This window comes from Salvelinus namaycush, chromosome 12, assembly GCF_016432855.1.
Source record: "Salvelinus namaycush isolate Seneca chromosome 12, SaNama_1.0, whole genome shotgun sequence".
Lineage (NCBI taxonomy): Eukaryota > Metazoa > Chordata > Actinopteri > Salmoniformes > Salmonidae > Salvelinus > Salvelinus namaycush.
In genome coordinates this window covers 26,891,756-26,913,166 of record NC_052318.1, presented here as the reverse complement: position 1 = coordinate 26,913,166, position 21,411 = coordinate 26,891,756, and the positions used below count along the sequence as shown (strand labels likewise).

At 40.7% G+C, this 21,411-nt stretch overlaps 1 protein-coding gene across 1 annotated transcript in view; it reads right to left on the bottom strand.

Annotated features, from left to right (window-relative positions):
- LOC120057047 (flotillin-2a-like) overlaps positions 1 to 21,411 on the bottom strand; it is a 40,273-nt gene that overhangs the window by 14,827 nt on the left and 4,035 nt on the right. Inside the window, exon 2 of the mRNA XM_039005426.1 lies at positions 3,125 to 3,206. Coding sequence (XP_038861354.1) covers positions 3,125 to 3,206 — 82 coding nt within the window. The remainder of the gene's footprint in view (positions 1 to 3,124; positions 3,207 to 21,411) is intronic.

Below are 21,411 nucleotides of genomic sequence, written 5' to 3'. Positions count from 1 at the left end.
AGGCGCTCTCGTATTGTTACATCAGCAACATTTCAAGAATACACTTCTATATGGGCGCTAACATGGCAGCCATTCTAAAACCTGACCTAACTCTCTCTATATATACATGGCATTCGGACAGTGTTCAGACCCCTCAACTTTTTCCACATTTTGTTAGGTTACAGCCTTATTTTAAAATTGATTAAATTGTTTTATCCCTCATCAATCTACACACAATACCCCATAATGACAAAGCACATTTTTTTAGCAAATGTATATAAAAAAACAACTGAAATATCACATTTACATAAGTATTCAGACCCTTTACTCAGTACTTTGTTGAAGAACCTTTGGCAGCGATTACAACCTCGACTCTTCTTGGGTATGAGGCTAAAAGCTTGGCACACCTGCAGATCCTCTCAAGCTCTGTCAGGTTGAATGGGGAGCATTGCTGCACAGCTATTTTCAGGTCTCTCCAGAGATGTTTGATTGGGTTCATGTCCGGGCTCTGGTTGGCCACTCAAGGACATTCAGAGACTTGTCCCGAAGCCATTCCTGAGTTGTCTTGGCTGTGTGCTTAGGGTCGTTGTCCTGTTGAAAGGTGAACTTTCGCCCCAGTCTGAGGTCCTGAGCGCATTGGAACAGGTTTTTATCAAGGATCTCACTGTACTTTGCTCCGTTCATCTTTGTCTCCCAGTCCCTGCCACTGAAAAACATCCCCACAACATGATGCTGCCACCACCATGCTTCACCGTAGGGATGGTGCCAGGTTTCCTCCAGACATGACGCTTGGCATTCAGGCCAAAGAGTTCAATCTTGGTTTCATTAGACAAGAGAATCTTGTTTCTCATGGTCTGAGAATCTTCAGGTGCCTTTTGGCAAACTCCAAGTGGGCTGCTATGTACCTTTTACTGAAGAGTGGCTTCTGTCTGACCACTATCATAAAGGCCTGATTGGTGTAGTGTTGCAGAGATGGTTGTCCTTCTGGAAGGTTCTCCCATCTCCACAGAGGAACTCCGTCAGAGTGACCATCGGGTTCTTGGTCACCTCCCTTCTCCCCCGCCTGCTCAGTTTGGCCGTGTGGCCAGCTCTAGGAAGACACTTGGTGGTTACAAACGTATTCCATTTAAGAATGATGGAGGCCCCTGTGTTCTTGGAGACCAATGCTGCAGACATTTTTTGGTAGATCTGTGGCTTGACACAATCCTGTCTCGGAGCTCTACGGACAATTCCTTCAACCTCATGGCTTGGTTTTTGCTCTGCCATGCACTGCCAACTGTGGGACCTTATATAGACAGGTGTGTCCCTTTCCAAATCGTGTCCAATCAATTTAATTTACCACATGTGGACTCCAATCAAGTTGTAGAAACATCTCAAGGATGATCAATGGAAACAGGATGCACCTGAGCTCAATTTTGAGTCTCATAGCAAAGGGTCTAAATATTTATGGAAATAAGGTATTTCTGTTTTGTATTTTTAATACATTTGCTAAAATAAAAAATAAAACTGTTTTTGTTTTGTCATTATGGGTTATTGTGTGCAGATTGCTGAGGATTTTTATGTATTTAATCCATTGTAGAATAAGGCTGAAACGTAACAAAATGTGGAAAAAGTCAAGGGGTCTGAATACTTTCCGAAGGCACTGTATATATATGGCTCTGGCATGAGCTATATAGCTAGTTAGGAACATAGAATGAGGAATTAGAATACTAGAATGGACATGAACCTTGCAAAGGTCAGCCATGTTGGTCAGGGAGTTGGTCAACCCTGGTTTTCCAGTGCTGTCATAAGATATTGTGTAAAACGATGAATGTGAAGAATTTATCTGCACTGTATGTGTGTTAGCTAGCCAACCAGGTTTAGAGGAATGATTTCATAAATGTGTGAAATTAACTGCCAATACACCGACATTCCATTCAAACAATGCACTCAATCCACAGCCATACACTGGCTCAAATCAGTCGATGATAGGACTTAGACAAGTTGTAAATGCAACGGTACTGATACTGTATCATATAATAGCACTCACAGCTTTCCAAGATCACAAAATCTGAGACATTTATGGTCAGTTTAAATATATTTTAGAGGCTAAAACCTGTATTTATAATTATTTGACAATATTTTAGGTTGACTATAATTCCATTACACAATTTATGATACATCACATGCCTTACTTTTATTTTCCTGCATAAGTAAAATAAGGATTATGCCTCTACTGCAATTCATTCCAATTAGACTGGATTTGGATTTCTCCCTGACGGATATGGTTGCCACTTTCACCCCATTCTGAAACTGAGGATTTATGACATAGCCCCTCTAGTAATTTAATAGAATCGCTATGGTTAAGACATCATCCCCAAGACACAGCAGGGCTGAGAGAGACATGGTGAGTTGAACACCAGGCAAGGCAAGGCAGATTAGCATGGCAGAAACAAAGAGACAAGAAGTAACAAACAAACACAATACTTAATAGTTAAGGGAAAATGCATGAAATAAATTGTAACGGGATCTGTTGTGTTCAGAGATCTAAAAACTATTATCTTTTAAATTTGATTTCACAACTATCATATGTGCTGTGTAAGCTAACGTTGATTTGTTTTATTTTAAACATAGGCCAACTGTATTTTATCTGTCTCTAACAGGATAATATAATTCAGTGAGATTGAACTTCACCTGACCCTAACCTCTCTCAGTGTGTTTGTTTTTCCACTTTAATTCTGTGCTGTAGTGTTTACAGGGGTTGCTGACAGCAAGGTTGTATTTGAGAGCAGCTGACTTGCTAACTGTGACACATTGTGTTTTACACACACAGTAAACACTCCACTGCACTCTCACTGCAAAGCACATAACAATAACAAACTGCTTATTTCCTTTGTGTGGGTAAAGAGACTAGGTATAATATTTAATGTAGATTGTAAATATGTTTAAATGTGTGGTGTAAATGTGAGGATGAGTGGGTAAAGTTTTAAATATGGTGTTAAAACTGATTTTGATTTTTAAAAATATAAACAGACAAATCTGTCTGCCATCCAACAGTAGGCCTAAATGGTTTGTTTTGGAGGTAAATTCTGGATGTTAGGGCAGTGATTGTATAATTCCCCAAACTGTACTTAAACCCTCTGAATGGGTTACACCCCGTTCTTACCTCTGGATGTCTGAAATGAGCCACCAGGCCCAGGACCAGCCTCCCACCACGTAGGTCTTCTCATCGGAGCCACAGCAACCACCTGAGAGCCAGCACAGGCAACATGAGCATCACATTGTAACCACTGTATCACTGATAACACCACAGAAATAGTACTGTATTCTATTTCTATGGAATGACAATCAGTGTCATTGCACCACTGACAGTATCATCAACATTAGAGTATTACACTATTAGACCACAGTAAACCAGACCAGTACAATGGTATCAGACCACAGTTTGAAGAGCTGAGGTCCCAGAGAGCAGTAGGTGGTGTACTGGTTAGGAAAATGGGTCAGTGACTCCATCTCCAGTACCTGTCAATGTAAGTGCATTCGGAAAGTATTCAGACCCCTTGACTTTTTCCAAATTCTGTTACATTACAGCTTAATTCTAAAATTGATTAAATTGTTTCCCCCCCCTCATCAATCTACACACAATACCCCATAATGAATATGCAAAAACAGGTTTATTGAAATGTTTGCAAATTCATTACAAGTAGAAAACGTAAATATCACATTACACAAGTATTCAGACCTTTTACTCAGTACTTTGTTGAAGCACCTTTGGCAGCGATTACAGCCTCGAGTCTTCTTGGGATTGACGCTAAAAGCTTTCTAACACATTTTCTAATTTTCAGTTTGAATACTGTCACTAAAAAGCCACAGTAATCCTTACAAAAAGTAGCTGTTTGATATTTCACCGTAACATTTTGGAATGTTCATTCAAATCGTTCAACTGAAATTGTTTCTCTGGCAACATGTTCGTTGCAAACAGAAGCCGTGTTGAACTCGCCTCAGGCTTAGAGCCTCTAACCCTGGCAATTTGACTGGTAAACTCAGGGTACACTCACAATGGCTGCCTGGTATTGGGATGCAATAATTTCCATGGTAATGTAAAGTTCATTCAAATGATGTTACATATTTTTTTAAATTCTATATATTTTTTGGGTACTTTTTACCCCTTTTTCTCCCCAATTGGTAGTTACAGTCTTGTCCCATCACTGCAACTTCAGTACGTACTCAGGAGAGGCGAAGGTCGAGGGCCATGCGCCCCATGAAACACGACCCTGCCAAGCCGCACTGCTCGCTTAACTCGGAAGCCAGCCACACCAATGTGTCGGAGGAAACTCTGTACAACTGCCGACCGTGTCAGCGGGCATGCATCTGGCCCGCCACAGGAGTCGCTAGAGTGCGATGGGACAAGGACATCCCGGCCGGCCAAATACTCCCCTAACCCGGACGACCCTGGGCCAATTGTGTGCCTCCTCATGGGTCTCCCGGTCGCGGGCGGCTTGCGATACAGCCCGGGATTGAATCCAGATCTGCAGTGACGCCTCAAGCACTGCCACTCGGGAGGCCCACATTCAAATTATGTTAACTAATGTGGCTCATGCAATGGAATGTATTTTTTGTAATGTCAGTTGAGTTGAGTCAACAAATCACACCACATATTGATGGGTACACTTTCTGCTTTTACTTCCTCCTTCTTCTTCGGTATCATGGAGTTTGCACATTTTGTTTGTGCATGTCAACAACCTACTGTGCGGGAGCGTGTGGTTGATCACATTACATTTTGTGACACAAAAATAAAAAGGAGGATAAAAAATAAATAGATGGCAATTTTCCATGAAGAAAACTGATGGGACTTGCTTTAACTCTTTAAAAGTATTTTTGTAATAGTGGTAAAAGTTTTAAAGTTTTAATTTACTATTTAAAGCAGTGGTCACCGACTGGTCTATCTTTAAGAAATTCCTAGTCGATCACTAAACATTTCTGTTAAAAAAACAAACGATAAAGCCTGTTGGCGGTAGGTGCACTTGATTTAGTAGCCATTTTGTGTGTCTGAAGGTATAACTCCGCCTACCCGGCAGGCCAAGAGAGCAAATCAAGTGCACCTGGCCAATCAGCTAGCTAAGATCACCGTGTTTGCACAGTCTCCTCAAGCCATAGACTGTAAAAGGAAGCCTTGAATGCACAGCAAAGTTGATACTATGAGATTATGACTAGAGAGAGACTAAACGAATACAGCAAAGAGCTGCTGTTTTTATGAGTAAGTTCATGTTTAAGTTGTTATTCAGCACTGTGAACACTTTTATAAGCCATCAGCACTGCCAACACTTTTATTAGCCACTGCAGCTGTAATGAATGCGTATTGCAAAATGTTCCGATAAGCTTGCGTTGTTATTATTAGTGGCTTGTGTCTTTTTTTAAATCAAGGAAAATGTCACTTTCTCTGGTCATAAGAGTAACAACATGAATTGGTGCATGAGGCAGAAACATTTTCTCAGCAGAGGGAGGGAGAGTGGAGGGATGGTGAGTCGGGTGAGATGCAGCCTCACCGCTGCTCCCTGCCCTCAGACTGACCATCAGATGCAGGCAGGGCCTAAAATGTACTTTTTTGTATATAAGCCACTTTTTTTTTTTTTTTATCAACCAGCTACCCAGATTTTTCCCCAGCTGAAATATTTTCTCGCCATAAATACACTTAAAAACACAGAAAAAATGGACGAGCATGCTTATTAATGTTTCTAAAATAATAAATGTATTATTAATAATAAGCAATGTGGTATATATTGGTCGATTTAATTTAATACTCTGTGACCCGAGTCTTTTAACCAAACATTTTCAGCTGCCCCTTTTAAGGTTACCTTAGTAACAGGGCCACTCCAGTAGTTTTGTGTGCCCGTTAGAATCTCACTAATTGAGGCCAATGATGTCTCTTTTTGCTAGCAGTGGAAGCAAACTCAAACATTGAAAAGCAACCTAGGTTGTGAACAAAACAATGTAAATAGCCAAGAAACACAAGGACAAAGTCTCACTTAAGTAGACTTCTAGTAAACCTTTATGCCTGTGCGCATTGCTTCTAAAAATGAATCTTTCAGCACTTCACTCACAGTGCTCACAGCCCCTCAGACAGGCAGTATTTCTGTGTGAGGTGGGATAGCTATAACATTAGAATTCAAATTTCTTTGTGCATTATCAGATATGAAACAACGTTGCAGAAATACTTTGAAAATAGCTACTGCAGCATTTATTTAGCTATAAATCACAACTTGCATTTGTGCCCATACTTGACTATTTATGAAATACTCGCAAAAACACACTCTAGAGCCCTGAGTGTGGCCACCCGCCAATGTGGCTGGTGAATTAGACATTCTTACCCACATTTGGCGAGTGTTAATTATAGGCCCTGGATGCAGGCCATCAGTCCAGTAAAAAAATTGCAAATTATTAAGCTCACTCAGCTGTGCCTCACAAGTAAAACAATAAATGATCTATTACCAGTGTGATCATATACCTAAAATGTTATAATATCATTTCAAAATGGTTTGAGAAGAACAACATTGGCAGAGCAATTCAAGCATAGCCCTACACCCGCAATAACATCTGCTAAAAATGTGTATGTGACCAAAAATATTTGATTTGATATGAAGACCACCTTTACTCCACACACAGAGATGCATACAAAGCTTTCCCCTGCCCTCCAGTTGGCAAATCTGACCATAATTCTATCCTCCTGATTCCTGCTTACAAGCAAAAACGAAAGCAGGAAGAACCAGTGACTTGCTTAATACGGAAGTGGTCAGATGACGCCGATACTACGCTACAGGACGTTTTTGCTAGCACAGACTGGAATATGTTCTGGGATTCATCCAATGGCATTGAGGAGTATACCACCTCAGTCATTGGCTTCATCAATAAGTGCATCGACGACGTCATCCCCTAGGTGACCGTACGTACATATCCCAACCAGAAGCCATTGATTACAGGCAACATCCACATCGAGCTAAAGGCTAGAGCTGCCAATTTCAAGGAGTGGGACACTAATCCAGACACTTACAAGAAATCCAGCTATCCCCTCAGACGAACCATCAAACAAGCAAAGTGTCAAAACAGGATTAAGATTGAATCCTACTACACTGGCTCTGATGCTCGTCGGATGTGGCAGGGCTTGAAAACTATTACGGACTACAAAGGGAAACCCAAATGTGAGCTGCCCAATGACGTGAGCCTACCAGATCAGCTAAATGCCTTTTATGCTCGCTTCGAGGCAAACAAAACTGAAGCATGCACGAGAGCACCAGCTGTTCTGGATGACTGTGTGATAACGCTCTCGGTAGCCGATGTGAGCAAGACCTTTAACTTCTTGCCGCACGGATCCCTTTAGCGGGATCATTTTCGTAAACAACCGCTGAATTGCAGAGCGCCAAATTCAAAAAAAATACTAAAAATATTTATAATCATGAAATTACAAGTGAAATATACCAAAACACAGCTTAGCTTGTTGTTAATCCACCTATCGTGTCAGATTTTGAAAATATGCTTTACAGCGAAAGCAATCCAAGCGTTTGTGAGTTTATCAATCACTAGACAAAACAGTAAGAACAGCTAGCCTCAAATTAGCTTGGTCACGAAAGTCAGAAAAGCGATAAAATTAATCGCTTACCTTTGATAATCTTCGGATGTTTGCACTCACGAGACTCCCAGTTACACAATAAATGTTATTTTTGTTCGATAAAGATTAGTTTTATAGCCAAAAACCGCCATTTGGTTTGCGCGTTATGTTCAGAAAACCACAGGCTCGTTCCGGTCCTGAATGGCAGACGAAAATTCCAAAAAGTATCCGTAATGTTCGTAGAAACATGTCAAACGTTTTTTATAATCGATCCTCAGGTTGTTTTTAACACACATAATCGATAATATTTCAACCGGACGGTAACCTATTCAATACTACAGAGAAAGAAAATGTCGAGCTACATCTCTCGCGCGCAGGAACTAATCAAAGGACACCTGACGCGTTTTGAAAAATCTTGCTAATTTTTCAAAATAAAAGCTTGAAACTATGTCTAAAGCCTGGTCACAGCCTGAGGAAGCCATTGGAAAATGAATCTGGTTGATACCCCTTTAAATGGAGGAGGGGCAGGCAACGGAACAGGGATTTTTCCAAATAAAAGGCACTTCCGGGTTGGATTTCCTCAGGTTTTCGCCTACAAAATCAGTTCTGTTATACTCACAGACAATATTTTGACAGTTTTGGAAACTTTAGAGTGTTTTCTATCCTAACCTGTCAATTATATGCATATTCTAGCATCTGGACCTGAGAAATAGTCCGTTTACCTTGGGAACGTTATTTTTCCAAACATAAAAATTCTGCCCCCTAGCTGAAAGAAGATAAACAGGTCAACATTCACAAAGCCGTGGGGCCAGACGGATTACCTGGACATGTACTCAAAGCATGCGGGAACCAACTGGCAAGTGTCTTCACTGACATTTTCAATCTCTCCCTGACCGAGTCTGTAATACCTACTGTACATGTTTCAAGCAGACCAGCATAGTCCCTGTGCCAAATAAAGCGAAGGTAACCTGCCTAAATGATTACCGCCCCGCAGCACTCACGTCGGTAGCCATGAAGTGCTATGAAAGGCTGGCCATGGCTCACATCAACAGCAACTGGAATATGACTAGACCCACTCCAACAGCAACTGATACCCTAGACCCACCCCAATTTGCATACCGCCCCAACAGATCCACAGATAACGCAATCTCAATCAGACGCCACACTGCCCTTTCCCACCAAGACAAAAGGAAAACCTATGTGACAATGTTGTTCATTGACTTCAGCTCAGCGTTCAACACCATAGTACCCACGAAGCTCATCACTAAGCTAAAGACCCTGGGACTAAACACCTCCCTCTGCAACTGGATCCTGGACTTCCTGACGGGCCGCCCCAAGGTGGTAAGGGTAGGCAACAATACGTCTGCCACGCTGATCCTCAACACTGGGGCCCCTCAGGGGTGTGTACTTAGTCCCCTCCTGTACTCCTTGTTCAACCACGACTGCGTGGCCAAACACGACTCCAACACCATCATTAATTTTGCTGACGACACAACAGTGGTAGGCCTGATCACCGACAACGAGGAGACAGCCTACAGAGAGGAGGTCAGAGAACTGGCAGTGTTGTGCGAGGACAACACAACCTCTTCCTCAATGTGAGCAAGACAAAGGAGCTGATCGTGGACTACAGGAGAAGGCGGGCCGAACAGGCCCCCATTAACATCGACGCGGCTGTAGTGGAGCGGGTCGAGAGTTTCAAGTTCCTTGGTGTTCACATCACCAACAAACTATCATGGTCCAAACACACCAAGGCAGTCGTGAAGAGGGCACGACAAAACCTTTTCCCCCTCAGGAGACCTAAAAGATTTGGCATAGGTCCACAGATCCTCCAAAATTCTACAGCTGCACCATCGGGAGCATCCTGATCGGTTGCATCACCGCCTGGTATGGCAACTGCACGGCATCTGACCGTAAGACGCTATAGAGGGTAGTGCGAACAGCCCAGTACATCACTGGGGCCAAGCTTCCTGCCATCCAGGACCTATATAATAGGCGTGTCAGAGGAAAGCCCATAAAATTGTCAGAGACTCCAGTCACCCAAGTCGTAGACTGTTTTCTCTGCTACCGCACTGCAAGCAGTACCAGAGCGCCATGTCTAGGACCAAAAGGCTCCTTAACAGCTTCTACCCCCAAGCCATAAGACTGCTGAACAATTAATCAAATGGCCACCAGACTATTTACATTTGCCCCCCCCACCATTGGCTTTGTACACTGCTGCTACTCGCTGTTTATTATCTATGCATAGTCATTTCACCCCTACCTATATGTACAAATTACCTCAACTAACCTGTACCCCCGCACACTGACTTGGTACCGGTACCCCCTGTATATAGCCTCGTTATTGTTATTTTATTGTGTTACTTTTGACTTTAGTTTATTTGGTAATTATTTTCTTAACTCTTCTTGAACTGCACTGTTGGTTAAGGGCTTGTAAGTAAGCATTTCACGGTAAGGTCTACACTTCTTGTATTCGGCGCATGTGACAAATAAAATTTGATTTGATAATGTATTGGGCCTTTAGCCTAAACCTCATTGCTACAGAACTGTATTGAACTGGTTAATGTTGCAAAGGCTTACGTTTTTCAAGTCATGTTTAAAAAAAATCTTAGCTTGCATTTTGACTCAGAAAGTGATCTTGGACACTGATTTAAAGCAAAGCAGTTTTAAAGTACAGTTGAAGTCGGAAGTTTACATACACCTTAGCCAAAGACAATTAACCTCAGTTTTTCACAATTCCTGACATTTAATCCTAGTAAAAAGTCCCTGTCTTAGGTCAGTTAGGATCACCACTTTATTTAAAGAATGTGAAATGTCAGAATAATAGTAGAGAGAATGATTTATTTTAGCAAAAGGGCTTGCAAGCCTCCCCCTTTTTCCTCCAAACATAACAATGGTCATTATGGCCTAACAGTTCTATCAGACCAGAGGACATTTCTCCAAAAAGTACGATTTTTGTCCCCATGTGCAGTTGCAAACCGTAGTCTGGCTTTTTTATAGCGGTTTTGGAGCAGTTGCTTCTTCCTTGCTGCGCGGCCTTTAAGGTTATGTCGATATAGGACTCGTTTTACTGTGGATATAGATACTTTTGTACCCGTTTCCTCCAGCATTTTCACAAGGTCCTTTGCTGTTGTTCTGGGATTGATTTGCACTTTTCGCACCAAAGTACGTTCATCTCTAGGAGACAGAATGCATCTCCTTCCTGAGCGGTATGACGGCTGCATGGTCCCATGGTGTTTATACTTGCGTACTATTGTTTGTACAGATGAACGTGGTACCTTCAGGCATTTGGAAATTGCTCCCACGGATGAACCAGACTTGTGGAGGTCTACAATTTGTTTTCTGAGGTCTTGGCTGATTTCTTTTGATTTTGCCATGATGTCAAGCAAAGAGGCACTGAGTTTGAAGGTAGGCCTCGAAATACATCCACAGGTACCCCTCCAATTGACTCAAATGATGTCAATTAGCCTATCAGAAGCTTCTAAAGCCATGACATAATTTTCAGGAATTTTCCAAGCTGTTTAAAGGCATAGTCAACTTAGTATATGTAAACTTCAGACCCACTGGAATTGTGATACAGTGAATTATAAGTTAAATAATCTGTCTGTAAACAATTGTTGGAAAAATTACTTGTGTCATGCACAAAGTAGATGTCCTAACCGACTTGCCAAAACTATAGTTTGTTGACAAGAAATTTGTGGAATGGTTGAAAAATTCGTTTTAATGATCCAACCTAAGTGTATGTAAACTTCTGACTTCAACTGTATGTATGGTTTTGAAAAACGTTATAGTAGTGGTAGTGTCTGCAGTTGTAATGTGATGACTGGTTATAGTTGAAAAAGTAGGTAGATGAAAAGTTAGGATAGCCTGAACATATGAAAATTGGTTTGCTGTATCTCGCTTGAACGGTTCAAGAATTACTGTTGGTTATTTTATGCAAATGCTCTCAAATGTATTTAGTTATAGTTTATAAAAGTGTTAAAGAATTTGATAGCCTGAATGTTTTAAAGTTGGTCTTGTAGCTTAATGGACCAAGGAGCAGGACCATTTTCAATTGCTACCTCTGTATTCCTATGGTTCTCATTCAAACCCATGTTCATTTATGAACATTTTAAATGGTTACAGTAAAAAAATGACAATATATAGTTAAAAAAAAAATTGGGCTTGTAATGCTTGCATTGCTTATTATGAAGAAAAAATACATCTGTTTAACTTTGTAAACTAAAGGTGTGTTTAGAATTATTTTTGTTGTATTAATGCTATTTAATCTCGCCTCAGACTAATATTATTCTGTTTGTCCTGTGGGTACCTTTGCCACTGTTCCACCCCTTGTGTATTGCGCTGTCATGGTGTATTTGTACACCATGTAGCGGGAAAGGGTGCCATAGACGTGCCACCACGTTATTGTTTTTGTGTGCGAGCTCAGAAACGTGTAGCAGCATAAGGGGGAATGCAGTACCGTACATATTGATGTTGTGCTCTTCTGTCGCGCATTATGTCCGAGGGGAAAAAAGTGTTTGTCAATAACTTCGTTGTTGTAATATCGCAACAGACAGAAAACAGCCCTGGGTGAGCAACACATGGCATGAGCGTGTTACACAGGAAAACACAGCAATGCGTTTTATACAGGGGAATTACTACAGTGGAAATTGTGGCAATGGTTATTTTGGCCAAAAGTTGTTAACCCCTGAGCTGCAATAGTTCCATTGACATCCTTTCATTAAAGAGGTAAGGGGTAAGAGGAAGCTGATTGCACATTTTCTTTTAAGTTGACAGCTGGAAAATGTTGGATTCATTTAGTATTGTTAGCACTAAATCAACAAGCACATCTGTAAAATACATGTTTACATGTGTAATGCTTGCGAAAGTATTCAACCCCGTTGGCATTTTTCCTATTTTGTTGCCTTACAACCTGGAATTAAAATAGATTTTTGGGGGGGGTTTGTGCAATTTGATTTACACAACATGCCTATCACTTTGAAGATGCAACATATTTTTGTGTGTGTAACAAAACTTGATCATGCATAACTATTCACCACCCCAAAGTCAATACTTTGAAGAGCCACCTTTTACAGCAATTACAGGTGTACGTCTCTTGGGATATGTCTCTATAAGCTTGGCACATCTAGCCACTGGGATTTTTGCCCATTCTTCAAGGCAAAACTGCTCCAGCTCCTTCAAGTTGGATGGGTTCCGCTGATGTACAGCAATCTTTAAGTCATACCACAGATTTTCAATTGGATTGAGGTCTGGGCTTTGACTAGGCCATTCCAAGACATTTAAATGTTTCCCCTTAAACCACTCAAGTGTTGCTTTAGCAGTATGCTTAGGGTCATTGTCCTGCTGGAAGGTGAACCTCCGTCCCAGTCTCAAATCTCTGGAGTCTGACTTATTGGGAGACTGGTCAGAACGGCAGGGAAATGTATTAATGCAGTTACTAAAAGAACTGTATCCTTAGATCCGTAGTGGATATTTTTGTTTCGTTGCCAGATTGAAATATCAGAGAAGTTGACAAAAATGTCATACTCTCCAATCTTTTGTCTAACTTGTTCGGAAAGTGGTCAAAAGTTGATGCTGTTACTTAAACAGCTGTAATGTTTGATTGGTACCAGATGATTCTGTTATAATTTCAGATTTGAATAGCAGAGAAGTAGAAGAAGATTTCGGTTGGAGACCCCTGGTTTACACGTTATAAAGTTTGAATGTCGTTTCTAGCTTAAACGGTATAAGAGGTGTTGTGTGAAGAAGAATAATAAGAAGTATGACGAAGATTTAAAGTTGGGAAGTCCTACCTAAATACAATTGCACGATTAACTAACCCTACACCTATATTCTACTATTTTTATTAAACACCCCATTCCACTACTTTGACCCTAACTGACAGCCTGGGAGGACAGGACTCTTTCGTTCAACACACCTTGTAAATCTTCTGCAGTAAAACCTTGTACACCCAAGTACTTCTCTGCAGCTGCCACCACAATGTCTATTTTCTGTGACTTGCATACCCTTTCTGTACAGTTGATAACCATGGCACTGAATGCTAAGAAGCCAACCTTACTGAAGCACAAATGTGTCACTCTGTATTGGCCTAGGCCTACCCTTGACTCATCATCCTCTACTCTCTTCACTGCCTCAGCAAATGACACCTTCTGTTCTACTCTGACAATGGCAACCTCAACCTGTCTCTCGCACCGGGCACTTCTGATCCCCAGCAATATTGGCACCCCCACAATTGACACACAGTTTTTCCCACCGATAGTACAAATTCCTTTGTGCCATGCCCTCCTGCACACTTCTCACATCTCAGAATCTCCCTCCTTCACAACATGACCATAAGCTTGGCATCTGAAACGCCTTAGTGGGTTTGGCACAAAAGCTCTCACGGGATAACTGACATATCCTAACATGAGTTTCAAAACTCAAAAGGACAGACAGTGTCTTCTCAGTTTCACCACACTTGCAACCGGCTGGCCAATAACCGCCATCCAAAATTCCATGACTGTCACAGCCTTGGTTTTAGGCCTTATGTGTAAACACTTTGTCTGTCACGACAAGCCTCCTGTAGACCACAAACTAAAACATTGTCTCTAAAAACTTCCCCTGACACTTTCACTTCAACAGTTGCTCCACATACAGAACACTACACCACCAACAAACCACACTTGATGGTGTTGGTGACATTTCTAGTACAGGAAAGTTAGCTCACACTCAAATCAGAAATAAAGTTTTGGAAAACACAATTGTGGTAACATTTGGCAGTTATCAATGGGTCTTACTGGTACTAGTTGTCGGCAGGGTGGGAAATGTACTTTTTTGGTCCGCCAGCCATTGTGGCAGGTACAGTAGATAAAAAAAATCTACCAGCCACTGACATATTTTATCAGCCAAAACATTCTTTTTTCTCCATAATTACTCAAACTCACAACAAAAGAACAAATAAACATGCTTTCTGTTTAAAAAACAATAAATGTATTACTAGTAAGAAGTAATGGGGTATATTGTGTAATTTCATTTAGATCCAATAATAAAAACACATAAACAGTTCTACAACTGAACATCAAGAATCAACAAAGTTCCTGCCCTGTCACAAAATGCTGAGTGATAGATCTGGGCTCTACGCTGACATTTTTTACAAGGAGTACATAATGTTTTAAGTATAAATGTAGAAACACACAAATAAATCTAGGAGAACAATGGCTAAAAGTTCATTAATAAACATTTTTGGGAGTGATCCATGTTCAATCAAGCACAATGATTAGGTGAGACAAAAATGTTCAGCTGGCCTTTTAAGGGATGGGCCATTACCGTGGTAACTCCGGAACTCTATTGTCTGTGATGAGAAAAATCTCTGACTGCAACCTCTTCCTAGCAGCAGACAGTTGCAGCAAACTCAAATTAACATTGAAAAACATAGCATGTGAACAAAACGATGTAACTGGCCAAGAAACACAAGTACAAAGTCATACTTAGTAGCCTTTCTTGTCAATTCGACCAACTTCTACACGTGGGCTTAGGATAAAAACAAAACTGTTCCCAAATACTCTGTGTGACCACCCGCCACGTGGCTGGTGAAATATACATTCTTACCCGCCAATGACAAAACCGAATTTCCAACCCTGGTTGTCGGCTTCAAAGGCTATGATATGAGGTATTTTTAAGAGTGAATAAACTAATAGGACAGTGCTCATATCAATGCGATTATTTGGCCATTTCCTTCATTGTTCAGAATCTATAGCTTCCTTTCAGATGGCGCAAATGCATAATTTATTGCTATTTCATTACTTTAACAGAACGTTTCCTTAAAGTTCAAACATGATTACATTTAATTAAATTTTTGCGAGATGTGCCAAGCTTATAGACATATCCCAAGAGACTTGCAGCTGTAACTGCTGCAAAAGGTGTCTCTACAAAGTATTGACTTTGGGGGGGTGAATAGTTATGCACGCTAAAGTCTTCTGTTTTTTTGTCTTATTTCTTGTTTGTTTCACGAAAAATATTTTGCATCTTCAAAGTGGTAGGCATGTTGTGTAACTGAAATGATTACAACCCCCCCAAAAATTCAATTTTAATTCCAGGTTGTAAGGCAACAAAATAGGAAAAATGCCAAGGGGGTAAATACTTTCGCAAGCCACTGTATTTTAAGTCATGTTCTTAGAACATTAAGAAAAAATTTAAGAAAAAACCAGACAACATTAGTAAAGTTCAAATAGTGTTCTGAGAATGTTTTTGAAAAACATTTACATTTACATTCTGTTCTCAGAGTCAACAAAATGTTCTATCCTCTATCTTGTGTGTTAAGGTGTGATGGCCGCGCACACTAGTTGGCCTCACCAGATCTTAATGAGAGTTTGTTTCCTTTGAAATGGGGTATTTTTGAATACACTCAAATCAACAGCTTTGTATGAGTTAAAAATAACATTGCATGCTAGCTCCATCCTGGTGGTGCAATGGACTAATGGATGGAGAACAGAATATCATCAGTTAAACATGCACTATGCAGAAATCTCTTCGCCAATCCCTGGTTGCTAAAATTCTAGTAGTTCACCTAATTTCAGTTTGTGACAAAAAAAGCAAGTTTAGTGTAGAGAACAGTGGAGGCTCCTCAGAGGAGAACCATCCTCAGTGAATTTCATGAAAATAAAAGTAGTGAAACATTAAAAGTTATCCTTTTTAGATAAAACTATACTAAATACATTCACGTCACCAAATAATTGATTAAAACAAACTGTTTTGCAATGAAGGTTTACAGTAGCCTCCACAGCGCTTTGTAGGGTAGCACCATGGTGTAGCCGGAGGACAGCTAGTTTCCGTCCTCCACTGGGAGGACAATGCAAAACCTAGGAGGCTCATGGTTCTCTCCCCCTTCCATAGACATACACAGTAATTATGACAACTTCCGGAGGACGTCCTCCAACCTATCAGAGCTCTTGCAGCATGAACTGACAAGTTGTCCACCCAATCAAGCTAGCGAATGTAGCTAGCTAGTTTAGCCTACTCAAACACCTGGCTCAAACAGAGAGGGATGCTATGTTAGCTAGCTGGCTGTGGGTATCCAAAACTGGGACTTTTCCAAGTCAAGGTAAGCTTTTGGTTTTATTAATTTATTGGCACCAGGCCCGCAGGTGTAACTGCTTGCTGACTACACTGTACTGCCTGATTGTAACAGGTTTACTAATGTGTTAGTTCTAGTAGCTATGTTGAATATGACCTTAGCTAATAATGGTGATAACGATGTAGGCTGTGTGTAGCGGTTATGAGTAGAGGTCGACCGATTATGATTTTTCAATGCCGATACCGATACCGATTATTGGAGGACAAAAAAAGCTGATACCGATTAATCGGCCGATTTATTTAAAAAATTTTTTTTTTAATATATATATATATATATATCATACACACACACACATTTTTGTAATAATGACAATTGCAATACTGAATGAACAATGAACACTTTTATTTTAACTTAATATAATACATAAATACACACACGCACACAGCTCTCAAGTGACAATGATACTGAAGAGTCTGCTTAGGAGACAAATACTCTCAACTGTTTGAATAAAAATAGAGTTTAAGTTACCTGTGATGAATGTTGAAAACAAAAACTTTAATTTCTATATGCAGGAAATCCTATTTTAATAATGGGCATGGTAAGAATTGACAACCAAAGTGCGAGTCATAATTCCCATGACACCTAGCAAAATCTGAAAAGCGGTTCCTTCATTTATTCCATAGGTTATTTTTAGATTCACTTAAAATAAGGTCTGTGTTTCGTGTAGGCTTACATCACCGTGCCAATTTTATAACTGTGTAGATATCCATAGGACAAGGTAACTCTGATCAATATTGGCTAAATATAAGCGAAGATTAAAAAAAAAATTGTAGACTGGATTTATGAAAATATGTTGACAAACGTTACCTTATCCTAGTGAGATTTACACGTGAAAACGTCGAGGCGGTTTAAGCCTGCACGAAACACAGACCTTATTTGAAGTAGATCAAGACATTCTCTATGGAAGACATGAACGGTAAAATAACGAAGGAACCCCTTTCAAATTCAGCCGCAAGTTATTACAGGAATTATAACGCGTCGACTATTTCTCTCTAAACCATATACCTTTGACTAATCCGGAAACTATCACCTCAAAAACAAAACGTTTATTCCGTTCCGTATTTTATCTAACGGGTGGCATCCATGAGTCTAAATATTCCTGTTACATTGCACAACCTTCAATGTTGTCATAATTACGTAAAGTTCTGGCAAATTAGTTCGCAAAGAGCCAGGCGGCCCAAACTGTTGCATATACCCTGACTGCGTGCAATAAACGCAAGAGAAATGACATAATTTCACCTGGTTAATATTGCCTGCTAACCTGGATTTCTTTTAGCTAAATATGCAGGTTTAAAAATATATACTTGTGTATTGATTTTAAGAAAGGCATTGATGTTTATGGTTAAGTACACATTGGAGCAATGACAGTCATTGATTGATTGTTTTTTATAAGATAAGTTTAATTCTAGCTAGCAACTTACCTTAGCTTACTGCATTCGCTAACAGGCAGGCTCCTCGTGGAGTGCAATGTAATCAATGCAAGATTGGATCCCCCGAGCTGACAAGGTTAAAAATCTGGCGTTCTGCCCGTGTTCCTAGGCCGTCATTGAAAATAAGAATGTGTTCTTAACTGACTTTGATTTGCCTAGTTAAAAAAAGATTAAATAAAGATGTAAAAAAATAAATAATAATAATAATATCGGCAAATCGGCGCCCAAAAATACCGATTTCCGATTGTTATGAAAACTTGAAATCGGCCCCGATTAATCGGCCATTCCGATTAATCGGTCGACCTCTAATATCCACAGTACAACAAGTCCAATATTGACATAACCTGAAAGGCCGCTCAGCAAGGAAGAAGCCACTGCTCCAAAACCGCCATAAAAAAAGCCAGACTATGGTTTGCAAATGCACATGGGGACAAAGGTCGTACTTTTTGGAGAAATGTCCTCTGGTCTGATGAAACAAAAATAGAACTGTTTGGCCATAATGACCATCATTATGTTTGGAGGAAAAAGGGGGAGGCTTGCAAGCCGAAGAACATGCATCATGTTGTGGGGGTGCTTTGCTACAGGAGGGACTGATGCACTTCACAAAATAGCATCATGAGGAAGGACAATTATGTGGATATATTGAGGCAACATCTCAAGACATCAGTCAGGAAGTTAAAGCTTGGCCGCAAATGGGTCTTCCAAATGGACAATGACCCCAATCATACTTGCAAAATGGCTACCAAATACTAATTGAGTGTATGTAAACTTCTGACCCACTGGGAATGTGATGAAAGAAATAAAAGCTGAAATAAATAATTATTTCTACTATTATTCTGCCATTTCACATTCTTCAAATAAAGTGGTGATCCTAGCTGACCTAAGACAGGGAATTTTTACTAGGATTTTAATGTCAGGAATTGTGAAAAACGGAGTTTAAATGTATTTGACTAAGGTGTATGTAAACTTCCGACTTCAACTGTATACAGTGGGGCAGAAAAGTATTTAGTCAGCCACCAATTGTGCAAGTTCTCCCACTTAAAAAGAAATAGAAATAGAAATAGCGCACAAAGAAAATAATCTACCAATTCTTAGACTTGCTTTCAATGAGAATGACAGATCTATAAGTCACATTTCTATGTGAATTTGGTCAGGTATCCCAAAAAGTTACATATTGTAGCTTTAACCAAAACTAAGCTAGCAGTGTTATTAAAAGTCTTATTGAAACATTCAGTGTTTTCAATAAGGAAAACATGAATAAAACTTCCTGGGAAAACTTTCAGGGAACCACAGTAAAACTGTCACGTTCCTGACCTGTTTTCTGTTGTTTTTGTATGTGTTTATGTAACGGATGTGAAATGGCTAGCTAGTTAGCGGGTACGCGCTAGTAGCGTTTCAATCAGTTACGTCACTTGCTCTGAAACCTAGAAGTAGTGTTGCCCCTTGCTCTGCAAGGGCCGTGGCTTTTGTGGAGCGATGGGTAACGACGCTTCGTGGGTGACTGTTGTTGATGTGTGCAGAAGGTCCCTGGTTCGTGCCCGTGTCGGGGCGAGGGGACGTACTAAAGTTATACTGTTACATTGGTGCCGTGACCCGGATCACTGGTTGCTGCGGAAAAGGAGGAGGTTGAAAGGGGGGTGAGTGTAACGGATGTGAAATGGCTAGCTAGTTAGCGGGTACGCGCTAGTAGCGTTTCAATCAGTTACGTCACTTGCTCTGAAACCTAGAAGTAGGGTTGCACCTTGCTCTGCAAGGGCCGCGGCTTTTGTGGAGCGATGGGTAACGACGCTTCGTGGGTGACTGTTGTTGATGTGTGCAGAAGGTCCCTGGTTCGCGCCCGTGTCGGGGCGAGGGGACGTACTAAAGTTATACTGTTACATTTAGTTGGTCAGGGCGTGAGTTGGGGTGGGTGAGTGTTCCTGTGTCTGTGTATACCACACGGGACTGTTTCGTTTGTTCGTTCGTTTTAGGTAGTCTGTTCCTGTTTCGTGCGTTCTTCGTGTTCTTATGTAAGTTCGTTTGTTCAGGTCTGTCTACTTCGTTTATTGTTTTGTAGTTTGTTCAAGTGTTTTCGTGTTTCCTGTCTTTGTGTTTTGTCTGCACCAGCTAGGACTGTGACGGTTAGTTCGTTTGTTATTTTGTATAGTGTCTATGTCTAACATTAGTAGCTTGTGTATTGCACTTTTGTTTGTAGCTTCACGGTCGTTTGTTGTTTTGTATTAGTTTGTCAGTATCTTGTCTTTGTGTTTATTAAATTCATGGAAAATTACCACGCTGCACATTGGTCCTCCGATCCTTCTCTCCTCTCCTCGTCCGAGGAGGAGGAAGAGCTAGACTGCCGTTACAAAAACGTTCAAATAACCTCCCTGCAACCTAAAGATTAACGTTCCCAGAACAGGTGAAATTTTCACTTCAGTTCTCAGTTTTACCTGTCAGGAAACGTATGGCTTGTTCCCAAAACCAATGGAAAACCAAAAACATACGTTCCCACAACTTCCAAGGAACCAAATGTGCTAGCTGGGATGTGATTGTGCAATATCCCTTCCAAATCTAAGGAAATGCTGTTTGCCTAAAGTATTTTAGGCCTGAGAGGGAATTAAAGAATCATTGCTTTCATGAACCACCACCACAGTAAATAACCTAACATTTTCTTGAATCAACAAGAATTTCAAATAAAATAACATCAACATATTTAGCATATGTTACTGCGGGTGTAGTGAAATGCTTGTGTTCCTTGGTCCAACAGCGCAGTAGTATCTAATAATTCACAACAATAAACACATCTAAAAGTAAAAGTATTAGGAAATATATAAATATTAGGATGAGCAATGTCAGAGTATATACACATGAAATTAGTAAATCCGTATGTAAACATTATTAAAGTGACCAGTGATTCCATGTCTATGTACATAAGGCAGCAGTCTCTAAGGTGCAGGGTTGAGAAACCGGGTGGTAGCCGGCTAGTGACAGTGACTACGTTCGGGGCAGGGTACTGGGTGGAGGCCGGCTATTGATGGCTATTTAACAGTCTGATGGCCTTGAGATAGAAGCTGTTTTTCAGTCTCTCGGTCCCAGCTTTGATGCACCTGTACTGACCTCGCCTTCTGGATGATAGCGGGGTGAACAGGCAGTGGCTCGGGTGGTTGTTGTCCTGGAGGGCAGGTAGTTTGCCCCCGGTGATGCGTTGTGCAGACCTCACTACCCTCTGGAGAGCCTTACGGTTGTGGGCGGAGCAGTTGCCGTACCAGGTGGTGATACAGCCCGACAGGACGCTCTCGATTGTGTATCTGTAAAAGTTTGAGTGTTTTCGG